Source organism: Falco rusticolus, chromosome 15 (genome assembly GCF_015220075.1).
Source record: "Falco rusticolus isolate bFalRus1 chromosome 15, bFalRus1.pri, whole genome shotgun sequence".
Classification (NCBI taxonomy): domain Eukaryota; kingdom Metazoa; phylum Chordata; class Aves; order Falconiformes; family Falconidae; genus Falco; species Falco rusticolus.
In genome coordinates, this window is record NC_051201.1 from 19804462 (window position 1) to 19827612 (window position 23151).

General features: G+C 38.1%; 1 protein-coding gene across 3 annotated transcripts in view; it reads left to right on the forward strand.

Annotated features, from left to right (window-relative positions):
* NFATC3 (nuclear factor of activated T cells 3) overlaps nt 1-23151 on the forward strand; it is a 106457-nt gene that overhangs the window by 72711 nt on the left and 10595 nt on the right. For 2 of the 3 annotated variants that reach the window (XM_037409047.1, XM_037409046.1), the window contains 7 exons: nt 3575-3774; nt 4949-5121; nt 5953-6093; nt 8006-8061; nt 8703-8829; nt 10696-11748; nt 20573-20674. In XM_037409047.1, coding sequence (XP_037264944.1) covers nt 3575-3774; nt 4949-5121; nt 5953-6093; nt 8006-8061; nt 8703-8829; nt 10696-11748; nt 20573-20674 — 1852 coding nt within the window. The remainder of the gene's footprint in view (nt 1-3574; nt 3775-4948; nt 5122-5952; nt 6094-8005; nt 8062-8702; nt 8830-10695; nt 11749-20572; nt 20675-23151) is intronic. The other variant, XM_037409048.1, reaches the window with a different exon arrangement.

The window sequence follows — 23151 nt, forward strand, 5'->3', positions numbered from 1 at the left end:
TCCATAATAGCGTCAGAGAGGGTGAAATTTGCTCAAGAACAATAAAAGCAAAACTAGCGTTAGACATGGCTTTGGCTTCGAGCGATTCCAGTACTACTGCGGCTGCTGGCGTGGCGTATATTTTACTTCACTGAATCCAGGTTCCTGCTCTGCGTAGGCTTCTGTAGAGGACAGCTTCTCTGCTGACTGTAGATGGACCAGCTTAGTTTTATGAGTATCCCTGCCCCCCACCTCCCTCTTTCTCTCTCTCTCCTATCACTAGTATCTCTAGAACATTGTGGATATGTCCATTGTTAAGGAAGGGGAAGATAGCTTTAACTGGAAATTAGTTTTGTCACAGTGACCCCATTTGGAAGCTGTTCAAATTTTTGAATAGGTCTGGCTTGTAAATTATATAATTTCCAGTATTAGAGTGAACATACTTAACAAGCGTCACATTTAGGCTGTGTTCCATTGTGTTAAGATTTAATTTTAACTCTGAGGAAAATGGATGGTGGAGTCAGTGTTAAGAACTGGCGACAAGATGGCTGCTGTAAATGCTGAACTAACACGTGTCCTTAAATTTTCTTTAAACTTCCATAATAATTAAGACTCATGGAAAACATGAAAATACTTACTTGTTGGGGTTTTTTTAAATCTTTTTGAAAGATTTTGGAGACGTGCATCAAGTACAGGAAGGAACTTAGGTGTTTATGTATTTGATACAAGAGTCTCTATGCTTCGCTATCAACATGACGAGAGCTAAGAGTGAAGTCCATTGTGGTTCCATAGATCACAGGTGACATCTGACAGATGAAGAATAGAAACCTGCCTGTACGCTGATGGTCACAGGAAACCTCCCGTGTCTCCACTGTAACATCTGGAAATGCTGGAATATCCCATTTATTTACATGGGAGGCAACTGATAATCTAGACTGTCACCACTCAGTGGCTGAGGGGGTTTTTTTGTTTGTTGGTTTTGGGGTTTTTTTTTTCTGGATTAAGCTCTCTTTGTACTGAGAACTTTAGGGAGAACAAAAAGATTTTACATATTTGACAGAATAAAAGCCTGCAAATGATAGACATACATATATAAATGCAAATAAATGAGATCATTTAAGAACTTGGTTGGAAATAGGCCAATTACAGGACAGGACATTGTATTTGATAAAAGCTGCTGTGACTTTTACAGATTGCTTGGCTGTTTGTGGCAGATAATGTTATTAAACTTTGGTTTATACAAATTTATAACCAAAAAAAGTTTGCTCTGCTTGCCTGGGGATGCATGAATTCTTGCTGGTAGCTGAAATCAGCTGGGGAGACAGATGAGAATTCATTGAGTTTAAGGGCAGGAACCAGTCTGCTTTAGCACAACCTCCTCTATAGTCTACCTACGATGCAGTACAAATGTAGGCTACGCTTTACGGTAAGCGTTGACCGGGACTGGACTCTTAAAGGCACGGCAGCTGGGAGATGTTGTACGCCTCCCAAGAAAGGTATGGGGAGATTTGAGGACAACAGAATTGAGAATTCTTTGTCTACAACCATGAAAAGCAGCACAGTCTCCTTACCACAGTAATCATCTAGAGATCTCCCAGCCCAGAAAAGCAACAGAAGCAGTAATCCTGAACTGTGTCTGTTCTTTCCTCTCTACTCACTTAGAGAAAATGCCCGTTCTAGGTTGGTGGTTTTTTTTTTTAGAGCAATCTCATAATGCTGTGACTATAGCAAATCATGTATTTGATCTATTGAGCTTTTGTGTCAGCCGCTCAAGATATGTAGGTTGTTGCTCACCAACAGTTCCATGCTGCAGCTTGGCTGTAGATTTTTATCTGTAGTAGCATTCCTGCAGTCGCGGGAATCAGTCTTAGGAATTATTTTAGATTGTGTGTGTGTGTGCTGAATATGAAGAGGTAAAGAACAAGCCTCACGTGGTGTTTTGGGTTTATTTGAGCAAACTCAAATTTATTTGCCTTAGGTGGTCTAGATTTAGCTCTTCTGCTTCTCAATCACATTTAACTCCATTGGGTAAATGGAAAGAACAAAACCTAAAATTAATAGAGAGGAAGTACGAGCATGCTGTTGTGTCTAGATGGGTTAATTAACGAGCAAGTATTGTATCTTGGACAAAAGCATTCATGTCACTTGGAAAGCTTTGAGAATGACTCTTTAAAGTTCCAGACTTCTGGCAGAAACCAAATTTCTGTTCTTGATTGACAAAGCTCTAATAAAAGGGATAAGACTGGTAGGTGCTGTCGTAGCTGTAACTTGAATATAGGATACAGGCATTCGTATGGTCTACGTAAAACTTACTGCCAATAGTAGTGCATCAAGATAAAGGACCCTACGCTGGTGCTTCTGCTTTCTGGGTGTGGATGTGCGTTGGGTTTTGTGCTGCTGACTCTACTGGCACTAAATGACTCTTCTAAGTAGGTTAAATTGACATGGTTTTGTTTGTTTTTTAAGTGTTAGTTCTGTAAAGAGCTTGGATAATATTGTTGTGTGACCAAATAACTCTCCCTAGAGACAAAAATATTGACATGACAAAAACACATTTAAAGAATGACTGCCTGGCCCTCCCTCCAGTTTGATCATAAAGTTGATGTCAAAGTCAATGAAATGTAAATCTGCTGCATTGCTTTTTTAGAAATTATGTAACTTGCAGTGTGCATTAATCTGCCAGTTGCAGGAAGGTGAAGTAAACTTCATGGATTTATAAGACCTATTTTATAGGCTTCAGATTTAAAAATGCGGTGGCTAAAGGAAACTTGCGTGTTGCTGTTGGTTAAATTTGTTTTCTTCTGGACAATACGTTACCAATGAGCTATCATAAAACTAACCTTTTCTTTTAGAGTTTGGGATTTTTCTTTTTCTGTGTTTTCTGTTTCAATGTGTTTTGTGCCTAGACTTACTACTGTTAGCACAAGCAGCAGGTGGTTTTGTGACAGTCAGGTGCGTGGGTGGTTAGGTTTTTTAGGTAAGAAAAGGAAAGATGCGTGGATTAACTTGATATTTATCAAATTCTGGTTTTTAAAACATTTTCTTTAGCAAAAATAAACAATACTCAGCTTCCTGATTTAGAATTAGACTTTAAATTAGGTTTTCTTTGTCTTACCCTAATACTTTTGCATTCACAAAACTTCTTAAATTTAATAAAACTCACTATCGCATTCCATAGTGGAAAAACTAAACTTGAAAATACTTTTAGTATTACTAGAAATACTAGAACATACTAGGTATATCTTAGTAGAACTGATAATTTGGCTTTGATTACAAACAATATCAGAAATGCACCTATAACATAGCATAGCTTTGATGTAGAAATTCTGTAGATAAAACAATTCTTTTCTCTTTGAAAGATTCAAAAGTAATAAAGATATTTTGATACATTTGTTCTGGTAAGTGTTGTTGCTGATACTGGTGTTGGGGAACTGACGTGTACTCAGTTTTCTGATATCTGAAGAGGTTGGAGTTTGTAATTAAATACTACTCTTTGACTCTTAAGTCTTTGTACTAGTTCTGTATTTATATTATGCACACATAAATGCAGAAAAAGTCAACTAATATTTTAATACTGCATCTGCTTTTTCATCAGCTCCTGGGCTACAGCGAAAAGCCAGTAAACCTACAAATGTTCATCGGAACAGCAGATGATCGCTACTTAAGACCTCATGCGTTCTACCAGGTGCACCGAATCACTGGAAAAACAGTTGCAACAGCTAGTCAAGAGATAATAATTGCCAGCACAAAAGTTCTGGAAATACCGCTTCTTCCTGAAAACAATATGTCAGCCAGGTACATCACAGCATAAATTAGCTGGTTAATTGCTATGTGGTTGGTTGGTTGTTTTTTCATTTGTGCAAAGGTGAAAGAAAAATCTTGCGAAATAGCATATTTTCCACAAATATGGCTCATTATGAAGATGGCATGTTCAAAGAGATGTGCCTAATGTTTAGGCAGTCAGAAGGAAAGAAGTAGAGAGCCAGGGAAGCTCGTAAGATTGATGGGGGATAGATGAGTGCTTCTGGGATTGTACTTCCCCGTTCAATCCATACGTATATAGGACTCTACATATGTAGAACTGCATGTGGGTTACTGGCCAGCAGAGTTTTGTTTTGGGTTTTTATGAATATGTAAGACCTCTTCCTATGAAAACACAGTCATAGAGTTTAGCTGGTTTTTTTCTTGATTGAATGTGGTCATTTAACTTCTGGTATCTTGGTAGGCCTTTTCCTTGTTTTGGTTATTTTTTTTATTTTTAGCAGTTCCATTATTCTGACTTTTCAGGTCTTGCCAGATAGAATGTGCTAAATAATAGTTCAGTGGTTTGTTACAGCAACAATGTAAGTGCCCTGCTCTAGCTGGAGGCTCAGGGAGCAGGCTAAAGCACAATTATTTATGTAGCGCATTTATTTCTGCTGTGACTTCTGAAGTCAGCTTAAATTTTCCTAGTTGCAGACTTCATGCTAGTTCCATTGAGTGCTGTGAACCCACGATGATGCGCAAGATAACACTCCTCGCATGTTTATGTATATGTGTTACTTGATTGAAGTATGTGTGTCGTGAGTAACTACGTGGAGTGGTAGCTGGGATCTGATGGCTACGCTCTTGTCATTCTCTAGCCCTTCCTAAGGCAGAACTAAATCTTAAGTCTGTTGCTCCTTGTAAATGATGTTTTAAGTAACTTACTTCGAAGGCTAAACAATGTGCAGTAACACATGATCTTTTAAAGGCTCAAAAAAGCAGCAGCTAGATATTTACAAGACTAAATGTTTCACCAGAGTACTTGCTGCCGTTTTTGACACTAACAGATCTTTTAATCTCAGACATTTAAAATAGCATAACATGGGAAAAAGTAGAATGCTCTTCATTCTTTAACAAAAGAAAGGCTTCAGAGTATACTTTGGCAATAGTTTGATTCATTTTCTTCCATTTCTCTTCTGATCCATCCGTCCTCACCTATCTCCAGTATCGATTGTGCTGGTATTTTGAAACTTCGCAATTCAGATATAGAGCTCCGTAAAGGAGAGACAGATATTGGAAGAAAGAATACCAGAGTGCGACTTGTGTTTCGTGTTCACATCCCACAGCCTAGTGGAAAAGTCTTATCTCTGCAGACTGCTTCCATACCTGTTGAATGCTGTAAGATTGCTTTAAATATAATTTATACTCATGTTTTGTGCATGTATCAGTAGTATTGTCATTCTGACAGTATTTATTGTCAGAATTATATATAACATGTATGTAAAAAGCATTGTGTGTAAAGAGCTAAATTGCCGAAAAATAATATATCTTTATTTAAAGATGGTACTTGTCAAGTGGCAGCCTCAGGGTTTGGAGACAAAAGCAGTGTTTTCAGCTTTAAACCCGATACTGCAGTCACAGCTAGCAGCTTCAGAAGTTCCTGTATGTGAGCAGAGGCAGCTGATAGATGTCAGTGACAATAAATATTCATTTCAGGAAGAACTAATACCATTTCATTTCCAAGAGCCTATACCATTACTTGTCTTTATGTAATATTATCTAACAAACAGCTGAACTTCTAGAGAGCTTATTTGTTAAATGCTGGCCCTAAAGAATCAAAACATGACCTTAAACAATTTGAATTTTGTCTATAAATTACTGAAGTAACTTTAAATTTTATAAAACAAAAAAAACCAACAACCCCCCCCCAAAAAAAAACCCAAAAAACCCACAACAATATTCCTAAACTAAAAATTTCATTTCCTTCAACAGTAGAGACTGTTGGAATTCATGGCTTCTTGGTGTTTCTTTTCTATGTATCAGTGTATCTAGTATCAGTGTAATTAAAAAAAAATTTAAAAAAATAAACCATACACAAATATGATTTATGTATGTAAATAAATGTTTGGTTTAGTTTCACTCCTGATTCTTCAAGTTAGGATTATCAAAGAACTGTCACTATGATTGAAATCACAAATAATAATTTTCCCTTGGTTTTCTTTTTTAAAGCTCAGCGATCTGCTCAAGAACTTCCTCAGATCGAGAAGTACAGCATCAATAGCTGCTCAGTAAATGGAGGCCATGAAATGGTGGTGACAGGATCCAATTTTCTTCCAGAATCCAAAATTATATTTTTTGAAAAAGGACAAGGTAAGTACTGTCTCACATTTTTCTTGAAAACAAACCCAAAACCACTACCTGAGCTTGATTTTAGGAAGTAAGGAGGTTTAAAAAAGGAAGTAAAGTTAAGTCACCAGTAGTAATCTGAAACCAGTTTGGGCACTGGTCTATAAGCTGGGTGACAGTTGTTAATGGAGTAGTACTTCTGATTCAGGAAGGCAGTGAGAGGCTATCTGACTTGGAATTGTGTGTATTTGAAAGACGCTGTTCATCTGAACATCTGTCATTTGAAAGATGATAGCATGTATTTTGTCCTTATTAAAAAAATGAAAAAGGGAAATAATGGAAATACGCTGTTTGATATTGATGTCGTGTTACATCTGATTTAATCATTGTGTAGGAACTGACTTACTCCGGAGCTAATGAAATAAATATTAGTTAGAAAACACTACAGATTTTTTTTTCCCCTACGTTTGCGTAAGATTTTCTATAGAAGTTACTCTTAAGGGATGCATTTTTTACTAAAAGTCTCAAGATCTGGCTCAGATCTGGCGTGAAGCATCTGCTTCAGCCGTGTCTCTGCCTCATCTGCATCTGCAAGCAGGCAAGTGTGCATCTCCTTCAAATCCTGTGGAAAAGCAGTGGTACGAACAACAGCGACCTCTTGAACGCCTATTAAACATGTATGTACTTGACAAGCTGGTCACGTATTTAATTGCCAGGAAATCAGCGATATTATAGCCAGTTCGCTAGGACCCAGGTTCAATCTTCCACACTTAGCCATGGGAGGGAACTGCAGCACCTCACCCTTGTATATTAGCAGAATTAAAAATTATATTGCAGGCATGCGTTTCAGTTAGGGTATGCTAAAGACAGCGTTTTCTTCGTGCAGCGAAACCTGTAGAAGAATTTAACTGCATGAAAAACAGTTGAAAATTTAGGACTAGCTTTATGTAATACATGAGAGTTCCTTTTCTTCCCTGATTGTCCCTTTAATACAGAGAGCGTAACGTTTGATTAACTTAATTATCATTGATCTGGCTTGAATACCTGACTTGAACTTCAGGGAAAACAGTGCAAAGTAAATCCTTAAAAATAAAAGCTTGCAGCCAAGTCCAATTCTTCTACGTCTTCTTATTTCCTTAAATATTTAAGTAAAAGACTTGGGGTGGATTTTTTTATTAGCAAATCCCACAGAAGTGGGGGTTTAATGTAATAATGTATTTTGACGCCGACTTGAATGCCTTTTTAAGAAGTACTGCTGCTTGACAGTAGGTCCCCTGAAAACCTGTACAAAACCCAGTAGCAGAGACCAGTGTTAGACTAACGGTAACGGGTTACGCTAGAGCTGGGCAGAGAGGTTCACCAAGGCCACCTACTTCCCTCGCAACACAGACGACGTCCCTGGTGTTTGAGCTACTGCGGGGTCTTTCAGCTCAGTGGAGGGTGTTAGTTTTAAGCGTATAACCTGTGGGTATGCGCACGAAAGCATGGCATGCGTTCTCTCTCTCTCGCATGGTGACTTAAACTGTAAGTCATCAGCACATTTGTTTGACTAATCACAAGTGTTAGTAGTACTTTAACTACCTTTCAAAAATGTTTTTAGAAAAATGGGGGGAGGGGGGAAACTCCCTCTGTACGCTTGTAGTACACATTGCCTCCTTTGGAATTAAATCTAATTCTATGTCATCAGCAGGTTCTGTGAAAATGCAGAATCCTGCACAACTGTCACCTTATATGGACAACAGCTGTAGTGTTGAAACTCCTAAAGCATCTCTATACTTCATGCTTCGGTTACGATACAGCTCTGTCAGTTGAATGGCCTCTATGACTGAAAATAAATGCAGTTTTATATTAAGTATTTAAGTTTTTTTAAGATAAAGTATTTAAGTGTTTCAGAGAATGCTTTTTGCTTGAATTATTTGCAAATTTCTCTCAACAGATGGACGACCTCAGTGGGAGGTAGAAGGGAAAATAATTAGGGAAAAGTGTCAAGGGGTGAGAAACAATTTTTCTTACTTTAGAAAGCTTTCTGTTTTAAAATGAGAAACCAAACATCTTCACTGTTGTTCTGAAATTTAGAATTAATTTAGTAAAGTAAGTAGGTCATTGGCTGATTCAGACAGACAGTTGGAGACTTCTAAATTGGCTTAATACTATAAAATAGCCATTAAGATGATGCTTTGAAGGAACTGGAAGCAGTATGTTTGTTGTGAAAGCAATAAAAAAAGAAATTGAAAATTGGAAAAAGAAAACTGAAGATAATTTTGCCAAGATGACAAATAATTTCCAGTGCATTAAATTTTTTCTTAAAAGCTTAGTGATTGAAAAAGCAATTCGTTGACTGCTGGAGTTTTTTTTAGGCTGTGGCAGACGAGCAAAGCATCCTTTAGATGATGTGTCTAATTAAAAGCATTACTTTCAGAACACTTGTGTCTAAAAGAAGCAAAAAGTCTCCAAATAGAAGTTTGCTTATAGTACTGTTTTACTATATAATATGCATAAACTTGAAGTTTACCCATTTCAAAATATCAGTGTGCTTTAGTTTTTTGCAATAAGTGTTTTAGTGTTTTCTGTAATTAATAGCTGTTTCACTTATATTCTATATGTAAAACTTTTTCGTTTCAACTTTCATATAGGCAAACATCATACTTGAAGTTCCTCCATACCATAACAAAACCATTACGGCTGCAGTTCAGGTGCAGTTTTATCTCTGCAACGGCAAGAGGAAAAAAAGCCAGTCTCAACGTTTTACTTATACACCAGGTATTAAATAAAAAATAAAAGGTTGAGTTTTACTTTGGCTTTTAAAGGAGATATTTGGAAGTAATTCAGACAGTCCTTGTACCTTTGACAAGTAGAGAAGACCAGCCTTGAATTTTTTGTAAAACAACTTCAGTTTGTCTAATTAAAAAGCTGATATCTAGAGTAATAAGCTGCAATACTATGATTACAGCCACGTATCTCTTTGTTGCACTTTTTACAGAATAATTTGCATCTTACTTTTTTTTTTTTTTTTTGAGAGTGATGATGAATCTCAGAAGCTGCTCTGTAAATAACCCTAGTGATGATGTGGAGAATAGTGAGATCATAGAAGAACAGGTTTTACACATTTATTTTTTTTCCCCCCACCTCAAATATCAAAAAACCGTGAGGAGGTTTAAATACAAGGAAGACGATAAAAATATTTTCCCTGCTTCTGGACACACTGCAGCATTTTGAGAGAAAATAGTTTAACTTGTACAGTTTTTGCTTCTAGCTCTGTTAACTGTACGTGTAGTTAAAACATCTTAATCCCTTTTGTTTGGTATGAGGAAGTGGTTACTACTAGATACGCAACGCCGGCTCCTTTGCCTGCCACTTACTGTCTTTTCTTTTAAGAAATTTTTACCCGTTTAGAGTAGTCAGAATCCACAAGGTGCAAGTGATGGTGCTGGACCCTTTAGTACGGTTTGGAAGACTTTAAGTCAGATAGGTAGATGAGTCTTAAAAGTCAGATATGGATATTTATGTATTCTTCTTAAAGCTAATAGGTATGCTGACAAAGCCAACTTCCATTACCTGACGTGGTTTTTTTTGAATCATGTCAGCTAAGTTTTGCTCACTTGTTGTGCTCTAAAATTACCTACTTCGTACCTTCACGTGTAATTTACGCAATGCTACCTAGGTTTCTGGTACACCAAGTATACTTTTATATAATTGTGGTGTCAGATTTGTGGTATTTTTCAACCATTCTTAAGAATGTCAGCTTCCAAGGTAGTTATTAAACACATTTAAACTATATTTTTGTTCGAGAACTCCATACTTAAATGGTGGAATGAAGTAATGACACTGCTTAAGTAAGAAGTAAGTTTTAATTATAACTGCAGCTGTTATTGCACAAACATTTTAAAATACATTTTTTCTATAAATATATATAGCAGATTAAGTAACTGTATTTTATAAAGCAGTAATTAGGCAGTTGTGTTAACATTTTTCCACTGTTTGTACTTAAAAATCAGTGTCTTTTTCAAGAGCGTGCCGGTAGCTTGAAAAAATAATAATAATCCTGTAACTGAAAGTGTGTCAATTTGTCTGTGTTATAAGAACAGTTGTTGCCATCATTGAAATTGGAGGATATGCTGAAAGGGCTGCTGTAATTAAAACAACACGCACTACCCAGACTAGTTTAAGTGTGTTGCCAAAGTTCATCTGTCATTTTCATCAGAGGCTGAGCAAAGTTTGAAGCCTGCTAAGAAATGTCATTCACCGTTTCCTAGCGCCTGAGACCGAGCTCGTGCCTGCCTGGTGTTGCTGGAGCCCCGCAGCAGCAGCCACCCTCCATGTGTGTGTCCTTTTGACGTACTGGACTTTCTGTGGCTGGGTTGCACGTGTCCGTGAAAACATGAATTGCATGGGAGGATATTTTAGAAAGGAAGATAACTGCCTTTGAGTAAGTGCTAGGAGAGTTCCTGACTTTTAAGGGTTGATAGAGCCGGCGTAAAGTCAAAGAAAATGAAAGCAGAGCAAAAGAAGGGAAACTGGAGCAAGGACGTGAGCAGTACTGTTTGCGGCTGTAAAGCAGCAATTAGTGTGCGTTTATCACAGGATACCAATGGGTTGGAATTGTAACAATTGTTTTACTTTTTCTAGTTATAATGAAACAAGAGCACAGAGATGATGTGGATTTGTCTGCTGTTCCATCTTTGGCCCTGCCTCACGCGAGCAACGTCCAGGGCCTGCATTCTATCCGAACTCAATTGCCCTCACCAGAGCAAGGGCATCCACATGACAACTTACTGTCCACGTCACCCAGGAGCCTTGTGTGTCCGGTCCAACCTCCATACACAGCAATGGTGACCTCCGCAGTATCCCACCTGCCACATATGCAAGGTAGAAACCTTAGTCCAAGTGAAGAGTGTCATGTTTTGCCTCCTGCTGTGGTTCAGTCTTTTCAGGTAACATCAGCACCTCCTGTGAGGCCTTCTTACCAGCCTATGCAGTCTAACGATGTATACAACGGACAGTCTGGTCTTCCTATGAACTCTGCCTCCAGCCAAGGATTCGATGCTATTTCATTTCAGCAAGACACAGCTGTACCTCATTTGATAAATCTTAGCTGCCAAGCTCTACCACCAATGCAGTTTCATTCTTCAAATCCAGGTTCTGTGGCGACACCAAGTACAGCAGGGCATCCGCTAGCACACCCAGCTCATTCGGGACAGTCATCTTCTCACCTACCGTCGATGGGATACCACTGCCCAAGCGCGGGGCAGGGCTCCATCCCTTCTGCAATGAGCCGGTCCCTTGGGCAGTCTTCTCCCCAGCTGCAGCAAGTCCCGTACCATTCGACAAATCCAGCATCCGCTTCATCCCCATCCCCCACAGCTTCCCACCCTTTGGTCCATTCGCCGCTGTCTGGACCTTCTTCGCCCCAGCTACAGCCTATGCCTTACCAGTCTCCTAGCTCAGGACCTGCCTCATCTCCCCCGCCAACCGCTGTGAGTCACTCGGGACAGCACTCCCCTCAAGCACATAGTCCAGCGCTGGGAGGTCTTAACACAGCATCATCCCTAATACACCATACCGTATGCGATTCATCTCCATTTTCACCAGACGGGGCAGCTATTAACATTAAACCAGAACCTGAAGATCGAGAATTGAATTTTCAAACAATAGGACTACAAGACATCACACTAGATGATGGTAAGTGGATATAATGTTGTAATACTGGGATATAATCTACCTTAAGCTACAAAGTGGGTGTGGGAGGGTTGCTCTGTTTTGTTTAGAAAACACTCCTCTTCACAGAAGTAAATTTGTATCATCAAAATGGAGTCATACATTTGTGAAAGCAACAACTTATTTAAACCTAACGATACCAGCTGCAATCCATAGTTACACAGTTCAAATACTTTAGTCTAATTTGCCCATAGACTTAAAACAGGGCTTGAGGATTAACTCCTACGCATTGATACCTTAAAGATAAGGAATTAATTTGAAGCCTTTCCTGACGGTCTTGTTGGTACGTTTCAGTGAAAGTCACAGTAATATATCTAAGTTGCACAGATGTAGTTTGGAGTCTTGTTTCTTGGAGTTGTCCCAGTTTTGAAGGGCAGGCTCATTTTCTGAAAATACATCACATGCATTTTGGCACTGTCATAGTCTCTTCACAGATGTACCGTAGATACGCTGTCAGCATTCAGCACCTCTGCTCACAGTAGCTGCTTGCTTTCTCCATACCACTCTAGCTGCCTTTTTGAGAAATTCACTTGTTTAACATAAACAGAACAAGGATATTCTAGTGCTAAAGTCCAGGCAATAAAGTTCTCTAAACACTTGGACAGTGTTAATTTACAGAACTTGTCCAACCAAGTGGGAAAAAAAATGAATTATGTCAGGTCCTAAACATCAGCGTATTTGAGGCATAGATACAAGGCTATTAAAGAACACGTCATGTTAATAAGGCTGGAAGAACAGAAGGCCTGGCCTTAAAAGGTGTGTGTTAAAGGTGTTCAGTGTTGATGGTGGGAAACTTATTAATATCTCTTTTCTACAATAGCATTAAATGTTGTGGGGTTTGGGTTTTTTTAATCATCCCTAGTAATTACTTAATTGCATCAGCAGTAGTGTAAAGAATTCAGTGTGGGTAACCTGTTAAATATCCTTATCGGTCCCAGTTCCTTCATAAATGGAAATTTGCTGTTGCTACCTTCAGTCAGTAATGAGAAAACTTAGTAAGAAAACAGACACAGCGTACTGGGAAGAAAATGAGAGAAACTGGTAATACAGTTGGGCTTTCAATTAAATGGCCACCCTAATTAAACAAAGCTTTCTTTTTAGAAACACTGTTTATCAATCAACGTAACTTTATTTAGAAAGGAAGGGACTGATTCTGTCAAGGACTTCCTGAGGGGAGAAGAACAAGGCTCTATGAAACAGAATGCAACAGAAAAATAGCATTTTCTGCTTCCGTACTAGAGGAGTGAGAAAGAGATTAATTTTTCCCTAAGTGTCACATTAGGACCTACCTTTTTCTCATCCTCCTACCCTCCACACCCGCAAAAAAGATGTAGAAATAAAACAGAACTAAATACTGTAGTTAAACTTTTCACAATAGAAGCAGAAGCGTTCAGCATTTATGAGCATCTTGGCAGTTTGTTTATACTTGTTCAGAAATTAATGCACAGAAAAAACCAGAAAAGAAAACCAATTTTTTCCCCCTGCATCAAAGATATCAGTTGATTTTAGAGAAGTATAATCAATATACATATGAGTCAAATGGCCATAGCTTTATTAATTTATTTTTTAAAAAATAATGCTTGCTATAGAAGTTTAAAGAAGATCTGGTAACTGATGATTAAACTGTACACTTCCTATAGGGAAAATTGAACATGATTTTAAATGCTGAACTAGCACTTGGCAGCAACAGTACATTTGCAAGCACAGAGATTACCTTCATTTCAGTTTCATATTACGGCCATTCGATGAGTGCTTGGGGGGCTGCGTTTGGGGGGTGGTTTGTTGGGTTTTCTTCTTCATTTCCAATCTGCAAATACAAATCAGATGTCTCGCCTTAAACCTGCTCGTCCAAAAATCTTGAAGGGCACAGTGACAGGACACAAGCTGCTCAATTCTCTCAAACTTGAGTAAATGTTTCCTCTGCTTAATCAGCTTTAAATAAAGAAAACATGTTTAGACAAGAATGCTTTTTTTATAACTTATCTAACATGTTACTGCGGTTTTAAAAATAATTTCAGTATTTTTCTTTTGTGCATAATCAAATTTTAGTTTCTGTACAAATAGAGCTAGACACAAATAGCGAAATCAGTTATTCTACATTAATGTTACAACAACAAAGGAAAAAAATCCAAACATAATTGCATACATAAATGAATGTTGATACAGTATGTTCTCCCAGCTAATATCTCAAAGCTATATTTAGTTGGAAAATAGGTTTTTAAGGGTTACCAGTTAAGGTGAATAAACCTCTCAAAACAGTAAGGCAAAGCCAATTGAATATAGTATAAATCATGTCTGGATTACTGACCTTAAATACTTCAGGCAGCAGTCTGGAAAAAAAAGTAAACAAACTCAAAAAAAACATTGACAGCATAAATAATCTTCTTTCTTTTAGTTAATGTGCGCTTTTGAAAAATTAGCATAGTAGATATTTTCTTGGCAAAGAAAATATTTTAAGAAAACGTTGAACAAAATTTGAGCATAGTATAGAAGTGCTACCTCATGACAAAATTAGTCCCAGAATTACTAAGCTGTTTAGCTTGACAGAGTGTAGTTTAAAATTGTTTTAAAATAACAAATAAGCAAAAAAACCCAAACCAAACAAACAAAAAACAAACCCCAAACAATCCCACCTACAGAAGTGGCAGTCCGGATAGTAGTTGCATAAATTCCTGTAAGCAAGACTCCTAAAACTGAATCTTAGTGCCTCTTCAGCCAACATTAAGGCTTTTTCTTCAGAACACACCAAAAAACCACTACTATTTACTACAGAACTACAAACTGCTTAATCCATAGGTGTCCAAGCCAAGAGCATCTGCATTAGTTTTGATCCAGCGTCTCCTGGATCCTTTATAACTTCTCTGCCAAGACAAATACACTTGCTGATGGCCGGAATGGAGTCTCTTTTCAAACTTTGTTGCCTTCCTTTGCCCTTTACCAGTTAGAGCAAGCTGGGCTCTGTTTGGGATATGAGCGGAAAAGAATGAGGCAGATCCTCTACCTGGGCGTCTACATAAAGTATACTACTTGCCCACCCCCCACCCCCCCCAAACCCACCCATCCCTCCACACACCCCCTTTTTTTCTTACTGCTGAAGTTTGTGCCTGTCTTTGTTCTCTTGTTTTTCAACAGGATCTGGTTAATGTCTTTAGGCTTTTCTAATCTCCACCTTTGAACGTGCTCTTTTGTTTGGCTTCCCCTCTTCCCATCCTTCATTCCTACAGGAAACGCTAATTCACTTGAAGAAACAAGGGATCAGAATGCATGAGGGCACCTGGATAGGAAATTCAGATGACATTACCAATAACAATTTCAAAGTAACTTACGCTGTATGCTGCTACTTAAAAGGTGTTCTGAAAACCAGTACTTTTTTCCGCTTAGATCTTTGCAATAGTCAATCTGTACAAGCTGGTGGATGTTTGGACGGGAACTACATAAAAGCAGCTTCTTGCTCTTTAGTTGTCCCCTCTGCTTTCCCTCCCCTGCCCCTGGGCTGTTTGGCTGCCTTTTTTTTTTTTTTTTAACATCTTTCAGCGAGCCTGCCCTCTGCCCCGCTCCCCAGGCTAATGTTTCCCTGTGTGGACAGTGGAATATTTAGGGCTGCAAATAGGTGTAAACAAGGCAGCTTAAGTGACAAGAAGCAGGCAGCTGGTCATTTCTGTCCTTTCCCATATCCATCATCCATACGGTGCTCTGTTGTATGCTTATCTAATAAAGGTCCCATTTCTTCCCACTTGGAGGAAAAAAAAAAAGCAAGCTAGTCGGTTAGAATCAGTCTAGTTCTATGGTGAGGCCTTGTTAATTTTTTTTTCCCCACTGTTTTTAAACAGTGCTTCTAGTGTGGTGGTTTACCTACCCATCCCACTGTCAAGTTTTAGATTTAAATCTATCGAATACTGTTGATCTAAAATTTAATCTCTTGTGGCTTGCAGTTTAGGAGTGAGTTTACCTTGGATTTTATAGCTTTCTACAGCGATGAGATTTCTAACGTGTACAACTGCATGTAACTGTTTTTAAGGTATTATGTTAGGCTGTATTCAGCAAATCAGGATGACCTTCTACTAATCCTCTTACATTTTGTTACTCATTGCATCTCCATTACATAAAGCTGGAGATTAGAAAATAGAGTATGTGGACTTGATATAAATCATAACTAGAAATCCTCTAACAGTTTTGTGTACATAAAGCAGTAAGTTGTTTTGTCAGACACATTCCATGTAGAATTCTAAGCCATTTGCATTCATTCATTTTAATAGTTCTGTGATAATTCTCTAGTTGATAAATTCTCTTGCTGGGAAGCTCAGGGATTATTCTGATTTTTTGCTAGAAAATATGTACATCTTTACAGGTAGCTTTTTACTGTAGCTTCAGCTTAACTTCTGGACAATCCCAGTAGAAACTAATAGGAAAGTACTGGAGAATGATTGTACTTTGTATTTATCTAAGTATTTAAAAATTGTGCATTAACAGGTCATTCTTAATTAAGGCAGCGTCCTGCCAAACAGCATTGAAGGCCTACAGAAACAAAAAATACCGAATGCTGGAGTCTAGTTTAGGATGGAGGAGAGTGGCTCAAAAATGTCTTGTTTGAGTGTAACTCAAATTTGAGATGTTCTTAAGATGTACATCTCAAACTCAAGGCGTTTTTTTTACTCTCCTAAGTATGGAACAAAACGTTGCATCTTGCAGCATGCCCGACATGCATTTGTGTGACAAGAACTTGAGCCTACATTGTACATGGAACTCCTGGATTATTCCTGTTGATAAAAGGCATTCCAAAAATTATACTAGTATAAATTGTTTAGTAAGGTTTTGTCCAAACTCCTCCTTTCTTAGTAATCTGTATATTATATATATATTATCAAGCAGTATGGAGATAGAATTGTAAACTGCTTTTTACTGCTAATTCTTCTCGTAAGCTTATGGGCTTCTGCAGTGAGATGTTGAATTTGAGTAAGGTGATGAGGCAGAACCTGAAATGTATTGGAAGAGAATTGGGAATCTGCTTTTAGTAAATAGGTGCTAGGAATTAAACATCTCCAGACTAAGCAGTAGATTAAAAGGAAAAGGTTGGAACAGTGAGGAAGGGTGAATGAAAAGAATGTTACTGTCTGGGGTTCTCAGCAGTTAAAGAATGCTGTAACCGTGTCTTCCAGTGGATTAATTCACTGTGTTCATAAAATCTGTGCCAGCAAGGCATCTATTGAGAAGACAGGTTGCAGACTGCTGATGTGTAAAGAACTTCAGACAAGTCTCTTCAGTCCTCAAGTACCCATGACCAGCAAACGTATCAAACTTCCTATTGCCCTCCGCGAGCCACAGAACACCTCAAATAATTCAAAGTAAGCTCAAATAGTTGCACCACCGCAAAAAGATTCCTATTTAAGAACTAGAAGAGGTTAGAAACTTACTCTGTGAATGCAAGTGACGTGACTACATCATGGTGCAGGCACTTGCAATAGTAGCAGAACTGGAAGGAGTTAGGCATGCCCTTGTGACGCTGGGAAAAGTACGCTTGGACACCTCCGCACTGCTTTCCGCTGCGCAGCACGTATGCTCTAGCTCCATGGCACACACTTAATACTTACCATGTTAGACTCGTCTATCTTCTTGCGTGAGAGAAAGGGATAAACATATGACTTAAATGAGTTGGTTTCACTATGGTACGTAAATACAGAGTCATAATCATAATGTGAACAAGGATATTTGTTATATATCCTATATATATTTGTGCTCCACAGGCACATTCAGCCTCTCTCTATAGCTATAATTGTAATGTGCACAGGAAGTCCATACTCCTCCTAACATTTCGTACAGCCTCATTTTATCAATTAAAAAAAAAAAATAGGACTTAGCAAAGTTGGCATTGAACTTGAAATTACTAAAAGTAAGCCTGGTGTGGCATGGTGACTTGCAAGGCAACCTACCATGTCCTGAACGTTTGCCATTGCAGCCATGGCCTGCCATGTGACTGGTTTTGATCACAAACCAACAGAATCAGCTGCCTGCTCCACAGCAGAGAAGACTGAGCATTAATTATAGCCTGGCAGCTTTTATTTTTTTTTTTTTTTTTAAAGGGAAAGTTGACCCTGTACTACTTGCTGGTCATGCGGAGTCAAAGCCAGGCTAAATATACTGCCCTAACAAATGGGATCTAGCTGCAGGGATCGTCACAGAGATGCAGCTGATAGAGTTTTATCTGGAGCTGACAAAGAAGGCCTATGTTCACAGAAGCATGCGCTGCAGTCTATCCATAATGTTCTTTGAGGTTTACTGATCCTCACTGCCTCTGTAAATACAGCAGTTGACTCATCTGTCCCCTAAAATGTATGAATTCCTTGGTGGATGCAGCAATACTACCAAACCTAGACAGTTGATATGATCTGCCAAACCATTATATCAAACTTCTTTTTGCAAAGGATACCAAGTACTTACTTGAGCAACACTGCAAATCCATCACGCCTTCTAGAATATATTTGGGGATCTACTTTTCTAAAACCAGTGACATCTTCTACATTAAGTCCCATTTCCCACGCATCATACTGCAGCAGTAGTAGTAAAGGATGCGCAGGCTAAACTTTTAATCACGTGATACAAAAAATGAAGTTGTTTGACTCTTGTAGGAAGAGATCCTGAAAACCAAATGGTGTAACTCCAGTAGCTTTTTGGTCTGTATCTGTAATAGAACCGTCATTTTAAGTTGACTTACTGCTTTGACCCAAATCTGGTGCAGGTAATAGAGGGTTTACATTTTCCCTAACCTTTCTGTACTTAAGGGAAGAGCCAAGACAAAGACGTGGTTCATAAAAGTATGACATTTTGGTTGGTTAAATAGATATATGTACAGGATGTCATTTTTCTTGAGTTCTATTTCAGTTTAATAGCTTTAATTTTAATGTTATATTCTTTCAGTACAATACACATTTAATATTGCTTAAGGAAGTATAAACCTTTCCCAAATGTTCATAAAATTACGAGGTAGAAAGGTCTTTTTAATGTGTATTTATCTGGTACCTCAAGTTCTATCTAACTTTAGCATGCATTGAACAAAATCTTTATGCTATATTACACACTTTAAAAGGCTGTTGCTTTATTTACCACGTTTCACGAACAACAAATACTGCGTGCCCAAGGCAAGCGCATGCTCCATTCCAGAAGGTGCTGGCTGGAGACAGGTTACATGTGTTACACGTGACTTTGTCAGGGATTTAGAAAAGCAAAAACTGACTGCTGTCAGCAGCTTTGTTAAGACATGCAAGAACCTCAGAATCCCTCTATGAAATTAATTAGAAAAAAATGCTCAGAATCATATTTCTTTGCTAAAGTGACAGGTAATCCTTGCTATATAAGCAATGCAGACTTACGGTACAGAGACTGTTGCCTAAAAGAGCTAATTAACTTCACTGTTCTCTCTGGAGGCTTTTTGTCAGCATGTTTGTTGTCTGCTCCTTTGAAAGCCTGAGCTTTAAAGAGGATTGCTGGTAAAAGTTAATTTGTTTCATCCCAAGGTATTTTTCTGCAGATCTCCCTGGATTCATTAAATCTTTATTTAAATGTCACTGTCTTGCAGTTCTACTACAGTTGGTGGGGGAAAATGTTCTTAACGTCCTATTATTTGACGAGCTTTTGTCTTCCGTCTACTCCTTTCCTTCAAGCTGGCAGTGGACGTTTCCATTGAAACCCAGATGGTGCTTTCCACTTCCTGTTTCAATACACATAACTTTATGCTTTAAACAGTTAAGCATGAGGAGTCATCCAAAGGGGTAATTGGTACCGCTTGAGTTTCAGGAGGAAGTAAAAATAGACTCTCGTTTTCCCAGGAGTCATCCCTAAGCAGGGCTTAGAAACCATGCTGGCAAAGCAATCGTGTGGCTCTATCCAGAAGGCACAAATTAGCCAGTTTCTAGAGCAATTTTGTTAATTGTATTAAATCCTAGTTTACTAAACATGCAGCTCTGTCTTGGGCAGGAAAAAAACCCCAAACCCAACCCAGCATACTATAGTAACCTCTGCATAATCGCTAATTGTAACCGAATAAACATGCACTTGTTGGCTAAAGTAATAAATATACTGTACATTTTTCCTCCCAAGAGAAACAACTCAGTGGAATGCAGTTCTCTGCTTCCTACTTGGCTTCTCACATTGCCTTGGTCTGATAGAGCCACCTATACCAAGATAATACTCAGTTTTCCAACACCTCAACCTGTGTGTGGCCTGACTGCGGATCAGTACCTTGGGCAAATGGTACAGACAGTCTGACAGGGAAAGGGGAAACTAACGGCTGTTTACAGCAACAGTTTCCTGTGTTTAAATTGTAGGAAAAATAAAGGTTTTATTTACTAGTACTCTTTCACCTACCTGGTTCAGTAGAGGTGCTGTCAAGGGGCATAAGCACTTTTAATTTGACCACAGTAAGTAAAGCAGATTGAGAAAATTGCAGAAAGAAGGTTCTAAACTAACACAAATGGTAAAATGAACTTTATCTAGTACAAAATCCATGATGATACAACTAGGAAGACATCCAAAAATATTAACAGTTACCTTTATGGCTCTGGCTGCTAACTGAAAACTAACTAAATATACAAGATAAGTGATACCGTTTTTAATAGGCACTCTGATAATTTATAAATAGTTACTTATGTCAACATATGTAGTAGTTGTGAATGAAACTGAGTATTTAAAGTTAGTGCTATTAAAAGAAAACTGAAAGTCACTTCCTGGTTGAGTGAACTGTAACTTCTTGATTTAGTCCAGTCAGTAGTTATGTCTGTCTTCTTCTCTGACACAGACAGTTTTATCTCTGACCTGGAATACCAGCCATCAGGTTCAACAGAGAAATGGACTCAACATTCAGCACTCATGTCCAACTCCTATGTGGAAAATCTAGAGGGTGAGTCTGCTTACTGAAACGCTTCAATGTTTGAAATTGGAGCACGAAGGAAAGGGGAAAGTGTTGTAACAGTCTTAACATCTACAAGTGAAAAGCGCTATGTAATACTTAAGTATTGCTATAATTGGACACCTGTGTATTCTGAAATAGTTGAAAATTCAGGAGTTGTGAACCAGGTGTACACTCACGCAGTAAAAACCTCCACTTACAGTATGTGTAGCTGCCACAGAACTTCCTGAGTGATGTATGATCTAGTAAAACAGAAGAGGATATGAAAATCTTAAGCCAAATATGGGCAAGGGCATAGAGTGGCCAGATCAGTTAACCATGAGAAATTTAGAATGGTTATCCTTTTTTAAAAGGATGAAGCCATGTCAATTTAAACAAACGGAATACCTAAGTATAAGTAGATTTCTAGTTGAATGTGCACTACAATTGTGAAAGATCACCTGGATTTATTTTAAGATGCTTTCAACTTCTTTATTTCACATATAAACAAGATTACGCACTATGACTCTCTTAAATGGTAATAATATTAAAAATTGGCACACAGTATATTGGTCGTGTTTGTGTTTATACTCATTCCTCTTAAGTGTTTTTCACTTTATTACAAACATGCCTAAAATGCCAAAGAACTATACTGTTCTTTCTTTTTTTCCAATATAAATATACACACATATATATATATAAACACATATAACACATTTCACTTTACTTTCCCCATAGGTTTTTAAAGGGGATATTTGTAAGTGTACAGTAGATCTGGGATTGTTAACAGTAAAGTAACCAAGCTTTGTGTATAGCCTTAATAAAACTCTCACACAATTAGTGTGTAGAGTGATCTTAAGTTTGCCCATGAAACTGAAGTAAATTGCGATGTTGGTCTTTCAAAAAAACTGACTTAGTTCTCTTTCCTTACACATCAAAATGTTATTAGTAAGGTAAGTAGCTGCTGTTCAGAATGGCAAAACTAGGGAAAGGACTCTGTACACTAAGTCGACATTTCTGTATCTAGAAACAGCAGATCAATTAGTAAAATACCAGTTATGGCTTAGATTATTTCTGTGTTCTAGCCTATATCCTGTGGAAGAACATGTGCTCAGAACCTCTCTGGTAGGTACAGAATAATTGTTGAAGAACAGGAGTTCTTGAAAAATTTAAACTCAATTCAATAATAAAATAACCCCCAAATACCAGTATCATCAACTAAAGAGTAACACACAGGTTGGCAACCCCCAAACTTAGAATTAGGAAATATACACCGACAGGTCCCTTTTAAAAAGGGCGCACAAAGCGAAAACCAGCCCCGTAGGAGAATATGCACACACACAAATGCTAGCATCTGAAAAATACAATGGAGAGACTGGCATTTTAAAAAAATTAAATAACAGGTATTTTAGGTATTTGGTGTAAGAAAGATAGTCAGTGTGGTGCTACTGCAAGAGATAGCATTCTTCAGGGTACAGAACCATTCTACTACCTTTCCTGTGTAAACCTTAGTGTCACATCAGACAAGCCAACTGTATCAACTAGTGGTAGAGAATGCTTACAGATTTAATGTTCAGCTTAAACTAGGAAGAGTATCGCTTCTAAATTATACTGCTGAACAGGAGAGGAACCATAACCATAGCGTGCGTGCTGCAGGAGATCAGACAATCTGCAACGGCAGGAAATACGCTAATGGAATACTTGAGTCATCCTTTATAGAATGGCTAAGTGTGACTGCTTCATGGAGCACTAAGTCATGAGAGGAACCCACAAGGGGAAACATCTCTTTATTTGGTCCACAGAAGCATGCAGTAACTGCTTAAAAGATTTTTTAATTTTTTTTCTTTGTTTTGTAGCAGTTTCAGCATTACAGGCTCTGACAAACTAAAAAAAGGGGAGTTACAGGAAAACAAAGTTAAGAAAAATAGTTGCAAACAGTCTGCAAACTGTTTATGAAGGTTCAGATTAAGCGTACAACTATTCTGCAGTGAGACTGCAAGCTGCTTTCAAATTCAGAAAAGAACATGAAAATTATTAGGTTAAATGTGAAACCTGGCCAGCAGATAGAAGACAATTCAGGAATTAAGTTAAAATTCAATAATTTAGAAAACTTTTGTATTGATGTTTGCAGTTGAGGAACTAGAGATTCTCATGCCAAAGTCCTTTGGCAAAGGGACATGTTGCAGGACCTGTCTCAAGTTGAAGTATCAGTCAAAAGGTTTCAGAACAGACAGATAAACAGGCAGTGACACAGTTCACCTCAGCTAGATGATATGCCAGACAACAACTCTGAAAGAGTAAGCAACCGTTGAACTATTAACTGTAATGTATAGCCTCTTGCTTAAATCTGGTTTAAAGCCAGGGGACTGGAAGTTGGTCAGTGTGATGACACTGCTGCTTAGCTATTCAGACTAGTGAAAACCAAAAAGTGTCTAGAAACCTCTCCAGGAAGGCCTTGTGATTAAAGAAAATCAGTTAAAGGAGTGGAA